The sequence below is a fragment of the Cydia amplana genome, chromosome 13, assembly GCF_948474715.1.
Source record: "Cydia amplana chromosome 13, ilCydAmpl1.1, whole genome shotgun sequence".
NCBI lineage: Eukaryota > Metazoa > Arthropoda > Insecta > Lepidoptera > Tortricidae > Cydia > Cydia amplana.
Genome location: NC_086081.1, coordinates 931,827 through 948,012, shown reverse-complemented (window position 1 = coordinate 948,012; position 16,186 = coordinate 931,827). Strand labels below are relative to the sequence as shown.

The 16,186-nt window shown below is 40.0% G+C and overlaps 2 protein-coding genes and 6 non-coding genes across 8 annotated transcripts; 5 read left to right on the top strand and 3 right to left on the bottom strand.

The window, feature by feature from the left end:
• Nucleotides 1–1,018: 1,018 nt before the first annotated feature.
• LOC134653314 (uncharacterized) lies at nt 1,019–3,680 on the bottom strand. The gene is made up of 2 exons (XM_063508640.1): nt 3,306–3,680; nt 1,019–2,856 (listed from the first exon to the last, which is right to left on the bottom strand). The coding sequence occupies exons 1-2, from the start codon at nt 3,378–3,380 to the stop codon at nt 1,135–1,137; spliced, it is 1,797 nt and encodes a 598-aa protein (XP_063364710.1). The 5' UTR covers nt 3,381–3,680; the 3' UTR covers nt 1,019–1,134.
• A 1,236-nt stretch (nt 3,681–4,916) lies between these two features.
• LOC134653208 (gastrula zinc finger protein XlCGF8.2DB-like) lies at nt 4,917–14,536 on the top strand. Its single transcript, XM_063508534.1, has 5 exons — nt 4,917–5,458; nt 5,903–6,078; nt 8,827–8,910; nt 13,606–13,862; nt 14,456–14,536. The coding sequence occupies exons 1-5, from the start codon at nt 4,935–4,937 to the stop codon at nt 14,504–14,506; spliced, it is 1,092 nt and encodes a 363-aa protein (XP_063364604.1). The 5' UTR covers nt 4,917–4,934; the 3' UTR covers nt 14,507–14,536.
• LOC134653755 (5S ribosomal RNA) lies at nt 9,592–9,710 on the bottom strand. Its single transcript, XR_010097282.1, has one exon. It is a non-coding gene; the product is annotated as a 5S ribosomal RNA (ribosomal RNA).
• Nucleotides 10,153–10,271, bottom strand: LOC134653752 (5S ribosomal RNA). Its single transcript, XR_010097280.1, has one exon. It is a non-coding gene; the product is annotated as a 5S ribosomal RNA (ribosomal RNA).
• On the top strand, nt 10,492–10,610 carry LOC134653747 (5S ribosomal RNA). The gene has a single exon (XR_010097275.1). It is a non-coding gene; the product is annotated as a 5S ribosomal RNA (ribosomal RNA).
• On the top strand, nt 11,533–11,651 carry LOC134653753 (5S ribosomal RNA). Its single transcript, XR_010097281.1, has one exon. It is a non-coding gene; the product is annotated as a 5S ribosomal RNA (ribosomal RNA).
• On the top strand, nt 12,061–12,179 carry LOC134653749 (5S ribosomal RNA). Its single transcript, XR_010097277.1, has one exon. It is a non-coding gene; the product is annotated as a 5S ribosomal RNA (ribosomal RNA).
• LOC134653748 (5S ribosomal RNA) lies at nt 12,650–12,768 on the top strand. The gene has a single exon (XR_010097276.1). It is a non-coding gene; the product is annotated as a 5S ribosomal RNA (ribosomal RNA).
• Nucleotides 14,537–16,186: the final 1,650 nt, after the last annotated feature.

Below are 16,186 nucleotides of genomic sequence, written 5' to 3'. Positions count from 1 at the left end.
ATCCTATCCAAAATGATTTACTTGGGCATTGGGCATATGAGTTGAAATTTATCGAACGACTTATAAAATTGGTCATTTACAATTATTGCGTAATTAATACTCAGCTTTTTGGTTCTACTACTTTAATGATTAGGTTGTAGGGACGGGAGTAGATAGGGTTGCCGTACGTCAGGATTTGTTCGGACATGTCAGGATTTATGACCCTTTGTCCGGATTGCGGCCGGACTTGGCAAGTGTCAGGATTTTTAGGAATGACTTACACTTATGGGATCACTTCGGTCTTGCAAATCAGTTAAATGTGTTATTCTCAGACAACGTTTGACGTAGATAGCTACAATTTGGAACAGTTATTACCACCACTAACATTATTTTTACTGTTGTCGCTTTAGTTTTACGAAATCTACCTACCTAGGTCTGGTCCATGACCCATTTGGTGCGTCCTAAGATAAGTTCTATAGTAGGTAGCTATGCAATATAGCATAGTATAATAGCATAGCAATATTATGGAATGTCATTGGAAAAGGGAGGGAATGAAATTAAAGATACACAAGTGAATTGATTTTATTTATAAAAATAAATAAATAGCTTAAACCTACGTTAATCGTACGTGTAAATACAGTTAGGCAATATGTACGCAGTGAATTACTCAATCTATCACATTACTTCAATCAACTTACCTATAATGCAAATAAATGCTAAACTTCTGGGGCACTCTAGAGCGCGTTAACATACGACAGATTATATTGAAATTATATTGAATTATTTCTCTACTTCTGCTGATGAAGGAGAGTGTGTCAAACTTCATAGTTATTATATTTACATTTTTAGCAAACCACCTATAGATACAGAAAGCAAATCCACAAGAGTATAGAAGAATGGAGAAGAAACTTAGGTATCAGGTTGACAGTTGACTCTAGAGTCGGACAAAGCTAACTTTATACGGGATTTGCAATGACAAAGTGTGAGAGTCAAATTTCTTTGAAAATATGACATTTGTAAAGACATTCCCCATTATTTTTCTGTCATATTCAACGTTAGTTTGGGCAGAGTCTATGTCCAAAGACAGCCGTTTTAAAAACCGCTGTAAGATCATTTTAGCACTAAATGAAGGCCCTAGTGATTGTGCCAATATGGCTACCGGAAATGGTCCAGTGGGCGGTCCAAAGGCACCTGCAATCCTAATGGGATGTGGTTATGAAACTTCTGAGGTTCGTCCGCCCCCTCTTCACTTCGACCCTCCAACAGTTGAGGAGCCCCATATTCTTGATGTGGCTGATCCTGTGTGTGAGAGAAGTCCTGGCCATGTTGGGAGAAGTCCTGGCCATGTTGTGAGAAATCGTGACCGTGTTGTGAGAAGTCCTGCCCTTGTGAAAAGTCGTGGCCGTGCTGTGAAAAGTCTTGTCCATGCTGTGAATAGTCATGCCCATGTTGTGAAAAGTCATGACCATGTTGTGAAAAGTCATGACCATGTTGTGAAAAGTCCTGCCCTTGTGAGAAATCGTGGCCTTGTGAAAAGTCATGGTTTTGCGGATATTCTGGCTGTCCCAATTGGTGATTATGCAAGTTCTGCTCGTACTGCGCTTGTTCTATTTGCTGTTGGATATGATGTTGTAGCTGGTGCTGGTATTCATGGTATTGTTCCTCCCCGGTATGATGCTCGAAGACTTGTTGACCTTGTTCTTGGGTGAAGTCGTGAGCGAAGTGGGTTTCTTGGGTTGGGACGAGATCTTGATGGAAGTGGCCTTCTTGGTGAACATGGTTTAAATCGTGGCCGTGCGGTACTGGCGCCCAGCCGTTATGATCAACGTGGACTGTTGGTTGTGCTGCTTGGAGTACCGTAGGGTGCTGCTGTAAGACTGTAGGGTGTTCATGGACACCTGGGTGATCTTGGACCACGGTAGGGTGCGCATGTAATAACGTTGGCTGAGGAACAGCAGTCGGATGCAAGAACTGATGATGCTCAACAGCCACGGCAGGCGTAGGTTGCTCTACGACTCCGTGCGCGTGTGCTTGCGGCAAAACGTGGAAATGCGGCTCCTGAGGGCGCTCCAAAAAGACAGGGCCGGCTGCTGGAGCTACTGAAGGTGCTAGATGTACCGCTGGAGCAGGTAGAGCTGGTTGAGCGTAAGGTACTAAGGGCTGGTGGAATGATAAAGGATATCTAGGATATGTAGCGAAGTAAGAAGTCTGAACTGCGTTACCAGGCCTAATTGCGTAAGAGTATTGTGGAGCGTAAGGGTATAAAGGCGCCACTGGAGCTGGTTGGATCGGGGCGGGGGCAGGAAGCGCAGGTTTGAAATGAAAATGATTTTGCGGCAGAATGAATTGAGGACTAGCGGGAATGATCGGAGCTACTGGAGGTGACGGCGCTGGAATGGGACGGGGAATAACAACTGACGGTTGAGGGATAGGGACAGGTAATGTGGGAATAACCGGAGCAGCGTGGACAGCATGAGCTGGTAGAATCGGCACCACAGGCCTCGGCGCAACATGGTGATGATGATGATGGAAATGCTGATCTGGTCTCAACTTAGTATGAGGGAACCTGTGCGCGTATGAATGTGAATGTGAGGGTACTTTATGACCAACTTGAACAGGATAGTGATGGATTGAAGGATGTTTTAAAGGCACTTTTACTGAATGCACAGAAGCTGTTGGTGGATAGGAAACTACAATAGGTTTTAGAATAGAGTGGGTGACGTGAGGGATGTCGTGGCCGTACTTATACGGGGGTGCGGCGGAGAATACTCCACGTTTGTGATGCTTTATCTTGCCTGCGAGTTTCCCGAGGAGCTTGGCCTTTGTTCGGAGCCCGTCGCCCGCGGCGAGGACCACGCATGCGCACAGCACCGCGATCTGAAACACACGGGGTTTGTCACTAAATGGACTATCACTTATCACATTTGATCGACACACGACACAGCAACACCTCGCCTTAACACAAACGACAGAACCACATTTAGATCACCAATTAGATTGATAAAGCGCTTGCATCTTGCCTTCTCCCTTATCGCTGATTGCTCTCACCCCAGCAATATTTATACATGGCTGTTTATTATGAAATATTCCTTTAAGGGTGATGCAACCGTACAGCGATAACACAGAAAATGTATGTACGTAAAACAGATTGGGGAAATCACAAAACAGACGCAAGTCAAACAGCCAATCTGAAAAGGCTCTGGTCCCGTTCCGTAATACTTGATTTTCATTCTCTGGTTGACAGTTGGATAAGACAAGGCAATGCTGTATAACTTCGTTCAACACTTCACTAGATCATCACTACACTGCACTCCTCAGATACTCACTACTGTGAACCTCATTGCGGCCGGTTGGCGCGAGAACCAATCGGGAACGGAGTAAGGTGGTCCCTCGCTACCCATACTTATAACTTACAGAGCAACCCATTAGTATGTAGCCATCGTCCTGTTTTCACTCATACCGGAATCGTCCTTGCGTTGGACCATAGGCAAATGCATCTAAATTCTTCCGAATTTCTTGCCACTCCGATTTGAAACTTGTGTGGAAGGCAGAAGGTTAAATTTGGAAGGGGGGTGGGCTAGTTAAAAACGTGCGCGTAGCTCGCTGCCGTCATTCTTGTAACATGCGTGCGTTTGCGCATACTAATCGATCAAGAACGTAATCGGGAGAAAATTGTAACGCGGCAGAGCCGGACTTGGCTTGAACAGGAATTCAGTATCGCTTCGATACCTTAAGTTAAAGCGGTCTTCGCACAACGGTCTGGTGTGCGAGCGGGACATCACTATATAATATAAGGTACACACATAACGTTGTCACGCTCATACGGCGAGCGGTATGAGAATTCGCATATTCGCATCAATTCAGTTTGATAACCACGAAAGTTAGGTACTCGTGTATCTTTAACTTGATCTTGAAGAGATACCAACCTAACGTTACTCACGCGGTAGTTCTTCTACAAACTAAATAGGGAGGTACCGAAAATATCAGGGACGATTAACAGTATAGGTACCTACCTAATGCAAATTAAATGGATATGGCGTTGATTTAGGTATCATTGATGAGAGAGGTCTATTATATTCTGGCCTTACCTTATTGGTTGACACGACTCGAAGGCGTTTGAAGGTACTTATTTATTACTGACTACTACTTAATCCAAACCTACTTTAAGCAGCGCTGTTAAGACTAAGATACCAAAACCAACAATGCGGAGATTTAACTGTTAAGAGCAATTCGAAAAAAAAGTTATAGAGATATGTATATATGAAGTTCTAGTCCGCTCCAATCCGTGCCTGTCGCTCATCGCAAATGCCGATCGCGTCCGCGGTTACCAAATAATACGGCGATCACTTTCCCGCTCTCACTGTCGCGGGACTACCTAAACTGCAGTGCTAATTCCTCTGCCTTGACTCATTGTGGGTGATACATGAGATAAACTTGGAATAGGAATAAATTATTTATCGAATTGTGCAACGGAAAAACAAAATTGAAAATCAATCCAGCTTGATTTGGTTTAGTAATCGGATTTGCCTGCTTTCGCTCATTATTTTGCTGAATAGTTAGATTAATTTCTCATTCTCATTAATTCCCGATAGACTGATAAATTAAAGCAGCATCAGCAACCTCATTCCGGCAAACACAATTTGTCAGTCAGTAAGAAGGTAAGTTAGGTAAGAACTGGGAAAAGGGAAAACTAAACCCATTCCTTTCTTTTGGCTAGTACATAAAACAAAGACAGCATGATTATCTCGGTCTATGTTTGAAATGAGACAGGTCCAACTATATTTTTTTCTTTACAAACCCTTGTGGCATTTTAAAGTAAATTGACCCGTGGCGTGGACCCATTTCAGAACGCATCACAGTTAAACGTCACTTTGACAGTTTTGACATCTTTCGCGCAATTTCATGTTTACGCATTATTACTCTGTGTTTTGGTTTTCGTGGAAAATAATTAAATAATGAATGAATACGGTGATGACAACGTTTGTAGAATATGCTTTCAACGTCAAGATACTATATTCTCACTGTTCAGAAAGCAGAAGGGATCGTCTCCTTATGATAAACTAGTTAAACACACTAAACTACAAATCGCTTTAGACGACGGCGGACCGGCTTCTATTTGCCTACAATGTCTCACAGATTTAGACACGACCATAAACTTTTTAAATAAATGTGAAAAATCTAATGAAATACTGGCAATTAGAAATTATGAGAAAAAAGAAGTTTCAAATTTGGAATGCGGCGTTCCGAACGACATCGTTTGTTTTTCTCAAGAAGAGAGCATAGATTCAGAGTTGATTCAGCCAGTTAAGGGTAGTGTGGACAATCATGGCGGAAAACACATAGAATTAGTAACAGAAAATGTTCAGTGTCCTCAATGTGGTTCTAAACGGCGCTGCAAACATTGGGCGCCGCCTGTGGCTTATACCTGCCAATACTGTCAAAAAGTGTTTACTAGAAAATTTAATTATACACTGCATCTGTAAGTCCCAAATTATTATTCTTTTGTTTAGCTCCTGATAAAACTTCAATAAAACAAATCTTATTACTTAATGTTTGTTTGCTAACTTGAAATCGAAAGGCAAACTTATTATTTTAAACTAGACTTTAGGTCTGCATCTATCTGAGTTTATTTGAACTTTTCAGTGTGTATTTTCTTATTTATTGCTAAGTATTAATACTATTCATATAGTAGTAATTCTTTCGGTCAAATTCTTAGTTTTTGCATTAGAAGCTCCATAAATCAGCACCAAATAGAGAGTGGCCACCAAGCCGATGAAAATAATTAAAATTGTCTATATTTTTAATAGAAAGTGTAGAACTATAAGTAATTTCCAAAGACATGAATTGCAAAAATTAAATTTTTACTCTGGCTCTTAATATTTTTTGTTGCTTTAAATTTTGAACCAAAGCTTTAACATTTCAGCAAGCGACACCTAGGCGAGCGGGACTGGCCCTGCCCTATCTGCGGAGCCTTACTGCTGACCCGCTGGCTAGCTACGAGACATTGTAGACGGCCACGGAAAGCCTGCCCAGTGCCAGGCTGTGACAAAACATTCACCACAAACACTAACTTAGCTACACATGTTAGGATTCATAGCGGTAAGTATTCTTAGCTGTGCTTGTATATTAAAGTCTGCAATGATCATTTCATAGACAAATCTACTATACTATAGGGATGTTGACATGAATCGCGAATATATAACATGTTATGTTTTTACCATAGCAGGGAATATTAGAACGCGGAAAATCATATTTTGCAAGTGTAAATATGCGTAATAAATTAATTAAAAATAATCAAAAGTATTTAAAATAATACCCAGTATCACGTGACTGCAAACGCTAATCGGAGCGCGTGACGTAATCACAGTGGAATCACCAAAGAAAAGTTATAAAACCTGCCTAAGTGTCTACAGATTATCGTACCGAAACTCGATCTTGGTGCGGTGCGGCGCACGAATCGATAGTGTGTAAGGTGGTGCGTTAAGGACGCAGCTATAAGTTAGAGCGAGAAAGAAGGTCGCTGTCCGATGCGGTAGTGTGTTAAGGCTTTAAAAAAAATTGTCAGTTGCCATATAAAGAATTAAAAAAAATGACTGACAGCAGTTTGTTTAAAACGCCGTTACGTCATCAAGGTCACGTGACAGTTTGGAGCGTTTAGGCGCGAAATTTAAACACGAAACTTATTATACATGTTTTTTTATTCAAAATTAATGAATATATTTTTTTTATATTTTTTTCTGTAATTATTACGTGTCTATCTACAAAATGAAACCAGTTCCAAAAAATTGTCAACATCCCTATTAGGCTTGTGTTATGGGTACTAGACGATGCTATATATAATATATAGATACATATAAGTACTTAAATACATAGAAAACATCCATAACTAAGGAACAAATATTTGTGATAAACACACAAATAAATTATCGGGATTTGGACCCTGGTTCTGATTCTGGTTCGAATTCTGGTTCTGGTTTATTTTTGTGCTCAAATCACACTTAGATTGAACAGAATGGATGGTAATTTATGATGTATAATTTTACACAAAATAAAAATAAATAATATATAGGCTCAATTGTTGAAATTAGGGACAAGTGGGAGGGAAGGGCTACTAGTTAAATTAAAACCTGGACTGTTCTGAAAATTCTAAAGGTGATAATCTTATACCTTAAAACGAGCAATTCTTGTTTATTTATTTATATGTATATATATTTTGAGGATCTCGGAAACGGCTCTAACGATTTTGATGAAATTTGGTACGAGGGTGGTCCCAGAAGTGACCGACCTGACACACTTAAAGAGGTTTTTATTTTGAGTAAATACTTTTTTAAAACAGAATACCTCTTTATAAAGTTTAAATTTGAAATTCGAACACATAGCGTCGTTTGTCTTTTGTTTAGTAGCCATCAATAGTGAACGCTGTGAACAAATTTTCCGACATGGAGAAAATTGGCCATCGTTATGTGATACAATACTTTCATTTGAAAGGTTTTAGTCCAACTAGTATTAAAACGGAGCTAGATTCTACTTTGGGGGAGTCTGCTCCATCGTTTACAACAGTAAAATATTGGGTGGCAGAGTTTAAACGAGGTCGCTCTAGTTGTGAAGATGAACATCGATGTGGTCGACCAAATGAAGTGACTACGCCAGAAACTGTAAAAAAAATCCAGAAAATGGTATTAGATGACCGTCGATTGAAAGTACGCGAGCTAGCAGACATGGCAGGTATTTCAAAAAGTGCTGTACATCGCATATTAACTGAAAATTTGGATATGAAAAAGATGTGCGCAAGGTGGGTGCCGCGATTGCTCACAGACGAACAAAAAATACATCGCGAAGATATTTCGACCGAGTGTTTGGCAAAATTTCACAACAATAAAGCGGAGTTTTTGCGGCGTTATATTACTATGGATGAAACGTGGGTGCATTATTTCACACCAGAGACGAAAGAACAGTCGAAGCAATGGACTCGAAGAGGAGAACCGGCCCCAAAGAAGGCTAAAACAGTTCCATCAGCAGGAAAGGTCATGGCCTCCGTTTTTTGGGATTGCCGTGGGATAATCTTCATAGATTATCTTCAGAAAGGAAAGACTATCAATGGCGAGTATTATGCCAACCTTTTGCATCAATTGAGTGAAAAAATCTGTCAAAAACGACCACATCTGGCGAAAAAAAAAATTTTGTTTCACCAAGACAATGCACCAGTACACACGTGTGCCAAGGCCATGACCAAAATCCGCGAGTTAAAGTTCGAATTACTTCCTCATGCACCCTATTCGCCTGATTTGGCCCCTTCCGATTATTTTTTGTTTCCTAATTTAAAAAAATGGCTTGGTGGTAAAAGATTTGCCAGCAATGATGAAGTGGAGGCTGCGGTTGATGGGTATTTTGAAGACCTCGACAAATCTCACTACAAACAAGGTGTTGAAGCTCTCGAACATCGCTGGGCTAAGTGCATGGAACTAAAAGGAGATTATGTAGAAAAATAATAAAAAAAAGTTTAGATTTTCTTTTGTTTTCTTTGTCAGGTCGGTCACTTCTGGGACTACCCTCGTATATGGGGGTTTTCGGGGGCGAAAAATCGATCTAGCTAGGTCTTATCTCTGGGAAAACGCCGTTTTCCGAGCAAAGCTCGGTCTCCCAGATATTATTTATTTATTTAAACTTTATAGCACAAAAGAAAAACTTATCGTACAAAAGGCGGACTTAATGCCAAAAGCATTCTCTACCAGTCAACCTTAAAGCGAAGTAGAGAGATTGTGGATGGTGCTACTGCTACTACTACTTACATTTACAAAATATAAACCACAAAGCTAAATAAATATAAATAATTTGAAATGTTTACAGGTGAGCGTCCCCATGACTGTCCGGAGTGTGGCAAGAGCTTCTCATGTAAAAACACCCTTAATGATCACGTTAGGATTCACACAGGTAAGTACTGGTCTATCTATCTATATAGCCTATTATTCCGATCCTTGGGTACAGTTATTAAGTCGATTTTATTATTTTTACTACAATATGTCCCGCAGTTCGGTGTGCCTCTTGGCTTAGGCCTCCTCCAACCTTCTCCACTGTATTCTGTCCTCTGCAACTCTGGACCAGTAAGGCCCCAGGGTTAAGCGGATTTCATCTACCCATCTTGTTTTTGGATGTCTTTGTTTTCTACTTCCGTCTCTACTTTCTACGGAAGTAGAAGTACTGGTACTTTAAACTAAGTAAGTACCTGTTTACTATTAGACTTTTACTACTGCTGCAGATAGTTTGTAGACCAAATTATCGAAAAAAGCCCTTAAGAACACCAGATTACACCTTAATACTTAAGTCAAGTATTAAGTGAAGATGTAGTCAGTTTGTCAAGCGTCAAATCAACTCGTTGCGTGTGTTTACACTTAAATAAAATAAAATTTAAGCGTAAATGCACGCTACGAAATGATTTGACCCCTGATTAAAATAGTTGAGCAATTATTGTAATGAATTTGGCAATACGAGGTTCATTACAGGCTCTAAAATCAGATCTTATTGTACAAAAAATATAGAAATTGTGATTTTTATTAGCAAACTAAAAAAAAAGGAAAAATATACGAATCTCTAACAACAGTTAATATTGCAAAAAGCCAACGACACGAGGTGTTCCCAGGCGGTCACCCATCCAAGTACTGACCTCGCCCGACGTTGCTTAACTTCGGTGATCGGACGAGAACCGGTGTGTTCAACGTGGTATGGACGTTGGCGAATGCTCTGCCGAAAAATATTATCAATACACTAATCGCTGAACAGTATTGTGACGTCATTGTAATCTTGGCGTTACCTCTTGCTTGCGATTGAGACTATTGAGAGATGGTTTTATATGATTGTATACAAAGATTGTATATAGCTTATCAATTATCATGGTGTTGCAGGTGTCCATGGGTGATGGTAATCGGTTAGCATAGGCGATTCGTCTGCTACTTTGCCTCCTATACCTATAAAAAAATATTAAGAAGAAGTGACATAACAGTGCATAGATACATGCAATGCACCTGCAGGATAGGTTTTTAAAAGGGGCATTGAGGGGTGCTACCATTACCAGTCCCCATGATGCTGCTAAACTAAAGTGTATTAAAAAAACTAGCATTTTTTTGGTGCCAATCAATGACATTTTTAAAAATTAAAAAATTTAAATTAGGGGCAAAAAGCCAACGACACGAGGTGTTCCCAGGCGGTCACCCATCCAAGTACTGACCTCGCCCGACGTTGCTTAACTTCGGTGATCGGACGAGAACCGGTGTATTCAACGTGGTATGGACGTTGGCGAATGCTGTACCGAAAAATATTATCACTAAATAACAGCAAAGTGTGACGTCGTTGTCGTTATATTGTAATCTTGGCACACATAAGGTAAAAAATCATAACCACCATCTGTCAACTTCAACTACAAACAAGAGGTAACCCAATAATAGTTATGAATGACATGGAATGATATAACCAGATTACATTGTATTACTTATGATGATCCTTTTTGCTCCTCTGTTCGCCAACGTCCATACCACGTTGAATACACCGGTTCTCGTCCGATCACCGAAGTTAAGCAACGTCGGGCGAGGTCAGTACTTGGATGGGTGACCGCCTGGGAACACCTCGTGTCGTTGGCTTTTTGCTACAATCTAATTTTATTTTTGGCTAAATTTTAGACAGAAAAGAAATTGCCATCAAAAACATTTTTTCTCAAAATACTTAAAATTTATGATTTTCTCGCTGACCAGGGATGTTGCGAATATCCGCATCCGCATCCGCAATCGCGGAACTTCCGCATTATTTTCAACATCCGCATCCGCATCCGCATAAAATCGATGCGGATTTAATGCGGATGCGGATGTGGAACAGGTCGGTACAGGAACGTCTTAGCATCGGCGTAAGTGCTAGACTGCTAGGTAATTTACTCATTAACCAAAAAACATATTAGAATAGAAATGAGCAGTCAAGCGTGAGTGGGACTTAATGTACGGAACCCTTGGAACGCGAGTCCGACTCGCACTTGGCCGGTTTTTTGAAATAAAAATTACTAAAATGTAATATTTGACGTTTTTTATGGTACTATCTTGACATCCGCGTCCGCGGATGTGAGCCTTTAAAAATCCGCATCCGCATCCGCATCCGCGGATGTCAAAAAATCGGCATCCGCAACATCCCTGCTGTGTACGGTCGATGTATGGCTGTACTACAAACTACAACAGTGTACCTACACTGTTTCCAAAATCTATAAATGTGAATCATTGTCAATTAAGCAGTTAGAGTATTTTCAAACACAAAGGATATGGTGACAGGTGTCATCTCCGTACAATTTATAACATAACCTTAAAACGCCAAATCTCCCAAAATGTTATTTAGATGACACCTGTCACCGTACCCTTCGGGTTTGAAAAATACTATAGAAAAGATCTCATAACTCATAAGATAAGATCATTTTGGCGTAGCAGTACGGGTTCAGGCAACCAAGGTGTATGCCAAGATTATAATTGAATGACGTCACAATAGTGGTATTTGTTTGTGATGATGTTTTTCGGCAAAGCATTCGCCAACGTCCATACCACGTTGAACACACCGGTTCTCGTCCGATCACCGAAGTTAAGCAACGTCGGGCGAGGTCAGTACTTGGATGGGTGACCGCCTGGGAACACCTCGTGTCGTTGGCTTTTTGCTTCAATCTAATTTTATTTTTAGCTAGTTCTTGATCCTGGATACAAATTGAATTAATCAGCACTATTTTTTTTTCTAGCAGGCATATTATATTGTTTCCAAAATCCGTAAATGCCAATCGTCGTTAAATAAATAGTTAGGGAAGGATGGTCTCCTTGAATCATTTTGGCGTAGCAGCATGGCGATTGGTAGAGCCCTTCTAAGCTAACTCTGCACCGACGTGAACGGAACAAAGTGTGGGAGTGTCATTATTAACGTAATATTTTTTATAGAAATTTGTCATGAATGATGGCATTGTCCAACTCTAGTAGCGTCATTAGGTACTTACCCTATTTAAATAATCTATCCTGTATGGAGTAGTACTTAGTAGTGCTCCTTTCGATCGTCTTTTTAGCCTCGTCATTCGCCAACGTCCATACCACGTTGAACACACCGGTTCTCGTCCGATCACCGAAGTTAAGCAACGTCGGGCGAAGTCAGTACTTGGATGGGTGACCGCCTGGGAACACCTCGTGTCGTTGGCTTTTTGCTTCAAACTAATTTTATTTTTGGCTAAATTTTAGATAGAAAAGGAATTGCCATCAAAAACATTTTTTCTCAAAATACTTAAAATTTATGATTTTCTCGCTGACTGTACGGTCGCTGTATGGCTATAGGTACTACAGTGTACATTGTTTCCAAAATCTATAAATGTGAATCATTGTCAATTAAGCAGAGTATTTTCAAACATGAAAGGTATGGTGATAGCCGTGACAGGTGTCATCTCCGTACAATTTATAACCTTAAAACGCCAAATCTCCCAAAATGTTATTGAGATGACACCTGTCACCGTACCCTTCGGGTTTGAAAAATACTATAGAAAAGATCTCATAAGATAAGATCATTTTGGCGTAGCAGTACGGGTTCAGGCAACCAAGGTGTATGCCAAGATTATAATCGAATGACGTCACAATAGGGTTATTTGTTTGTGATGATGTTTTTTGGCAAAGCATTCGCCAACGTCCATACCACGTTGAACACACCGGTTCTCGTCCGACCACCGAAGTTAAGCAACGTCGGGCGAGGTCAGTACTTGGATGGGTGACCGCCTGGGAACACCTCGTGTCGTTGGCTTTTTGCTTCTAAAAAAGTTGTACTCGTATTTATCGTTTGAATGTTATCTTTCATCGCATAGAACACACCAACATCAAATCAGTTAAAATATTCAGATTACAAGCATTTTTTAGGGTTCCGTACCCAAAGGGTAAAAACGGGACCCTATTACTAAGACTCCGCTGTCCGTCCGTCCGTCCGTCCGTCCGTCCGTCCGTCCGTCCGTCCGTTCGTCTGTCACCAGGCTTGTATCTCACGAACCGTGATAGCTAGACAGTTGAAATTTTCATAGATGATGTATTTCTGTTGCCGCTATAACAACAAATACTAAAAACAGAATAAAATAAAGATTTAAGAGGGGCTCCCATACAACAAACGTGATTTTTGACCGAAGTTAAGCAACGTCGGGCGGGGTCAGTACTTGGATGGGTGACCGTTTTTTTGCTTGTTTTTTTTTTGCTTGTTTTGCTCTATTTTTTGTTGATGGTGCGGAACCCTCCGTGCGGGAGTCCGACTCGCACTTGGCCGGTTTTTTACTTTTATAAATAACTAGCAAGCGGCTTCGCACGGGCACTACGGGTAGTTCAACAAATTTACACAAAACCTTTACATACTATACACCTAAACCTTCCTCAAGAATCACTCTATTGATAGGTGAAAACCGCATGAAAATCCGTTCAGTAGTTTTTGAGTTTATCGCGAACATACAGACAGACAGACGCGGCAGGGGACTTTGTTTTATAATATGTATTGATGATGATATATATACCTATTGAGAGCTTTTTTATTAAGAGCTCGTTAAAATATTACACCAAACCTCTCATTTCTTCAATCGGTTAAAACCACTTCCTCTTTTAGGCGTCAAACCCTACATCTGCCCAGTGTGCGGCAAACTCTTCGCCACCAACAAGCTCTCCACCCACATGTTGTCGCACACCACCTCCCGCCCGCACGCGTGCGCCGCCGCGGGCTGCGCGCGCGCGTTCAAGTCGCGCCGCGCGCTCACGCTACACGCAGCCACGCATGAGCGCAGGCGCGCGCACAAGTGTAGCGTGTGCGGGAATAGGTATAATCACACGCAGTCGCTGAATAAACACATGAAGAGGCATGCCCAGGTGAGCTTACAACGAGTGTACCTATAAGTTACTTAACTTACACACAAAAAAAAACCGAGCAAACGACAGATTTTATAACCACCAGCAACATGCTGAGATTAGGCCATTTCGTGGCACTTTAATATTATTTAGTGTTTTCTTTTAGGTATATTATATTATGTATCTTATGTACCTATATTGTCTCGTTGTATCCGTAGCCATAGCCACTCCTAAATCAAGGCCCATAACCATTCCTATATTCATTTCCATAATGTACCTATATAAGTTTTATGTTTTATAGAAGTTTTAAATTACTTTTACCGAGTAACTGGTAAAGTCACTATTTTATGTAACCGCATAGGTATACCAGTACGGCTACCATCAGTTTGACACTGACATAAACGCCGCGCGCCGTCGCGAAACGTAATAATTTACTTTCTATACATCTCGCTCGTACTCGCATATTAGTGCAAACGAGATGTATAGAAAGTAAATTACGTTGTCGATAGCGTAAATGTCAGTTTTGACACTGCCAGGTACTCATGGTACGGGCTCTAAGATAAATTAACATTTATATACCTACAATATTACCAAACATTAATTTATTGTTTCAGAAATCCATTACCACGGACAACATACAGATAGACCACAGCGACATACAATGAACAATACTAACACGTACTAACCAAAGAGTTATATAAGTTCCCATTACGATTTATGCAAGACTAATTTCCTGACAAAAACAAGAAAAAAATGCGTGCAAATCGCACGTGGCCGAGATATTTATTTTATTGTGTAGGCACGGCCAAGGTCGAGGTCTAACAGATAACTGTTCAAGAGCTGTATTGGGTCAGTTTTGAGGTAAGGTACCTATTGTCAAACCATCCAATTTTCTCCTGCGGGGTAAATGGATTTTGATCAGTTTAATTTCTCTCTTTACCTAGGTACGAGTAACGAACGAAATTAAACTGTTTAAACTGTTAGAAAATAGGTCAATCAAATGTCGATTTATATTTTAGAAGTCACTTTATTTAAATACCAAAACATTCACGGTAAAAAACGATACATACATAATACTTAGAACTGCTATTTTTTTCGTTATTTATATTTATTTACAAAATTTACCCTCATGGCTAAAATGTATGGTTTCATAATTCTAAAAGTTTTTTTACATAAGTACAGGTAATTTATAGATGCCAAAGTTTTTTAGCTTTATTAGAAAGTTGAGCGACAATTATACCAAATGATTCTCATAGTTACCGACGATGCTTAATGATAATTTGATAATGAAAGTAGGTACTAGTAGTTTGTGTGTTGAATAAAATGTAAGATGTACCTTAACTTGACTTGTATTTAATTAAAGTCGTTTGGTGACAGTTGTTTATTAGATATCCTTTATTATTGATAACTAATTAATTAGGTTGTCATTCATAATTAGGAGGTGTTGTAAGTGGTATGGAATGAAGAGACATCACGACAGGCAGAAAAAAATGATGAAATTTTGTTTTTAAATCAAGTCATTACGCTTGACCGCCACTATATGTACATGAGGCGGCGCGGACATGATATATGAATGAATGCACCTGTTCCCAGGCGGGGATAAACGGGAATACACGGGCCACAATGGTTTAAAACTAAGATAAGAAAATAAAATACTATTATACGAATAAGTTAAATAAACATCAAAGGAACCTTTAAAATGTTTAGAAAGTTCTCGCAACTACAGTTCAGCCAGCATAGAACTTCGACAAGCTACCAAAGGGATAAAAGGCTTGCGCAAAGCCGCTGCACTTTTTCTGCACCAACCTTGCACCAACTGGGTCAATGCACTCGCAAACTTTTTGTTTTCTACTCGGACCTTCACCCACTGCCGTGCCGCCGTGACAATCCTAATCGGTTTCACACCACAACGAAATCGATTTAGAAACGTTTATTAAGAAACTTAAATTACATTTAACTAAGTATAAAAATAATGTTTAACAATGCAATTACTAACTAGAAATCACAATTGTGCAATGAGCAAACTAAGACATTGAGTGGCCAGGTGTAGACCTTATGTGTATTTTTATAAGGTTGACAAATGGTCAGTTAATGTCTTTAGTCGAATGTAAGTCGGGAGACTCAGTCGATACAATAAATAACAAGGTTTATGGCAGTTTCTAAGCCCTTTCCCAAATAACCAGATTCCTAGAAGAAAGCTTTCGCCTATTACGATTTTGCAGTCTTTGGTCTGCTTTGACAATTTCTTAAGAATTTAGGGAATGAACACCGATTTTTAGAGAGTATAGAGGTAGAATAAGAAAAATGGGGAATTGGGAATCTGGTGATTTGAAAATTAGACTCGA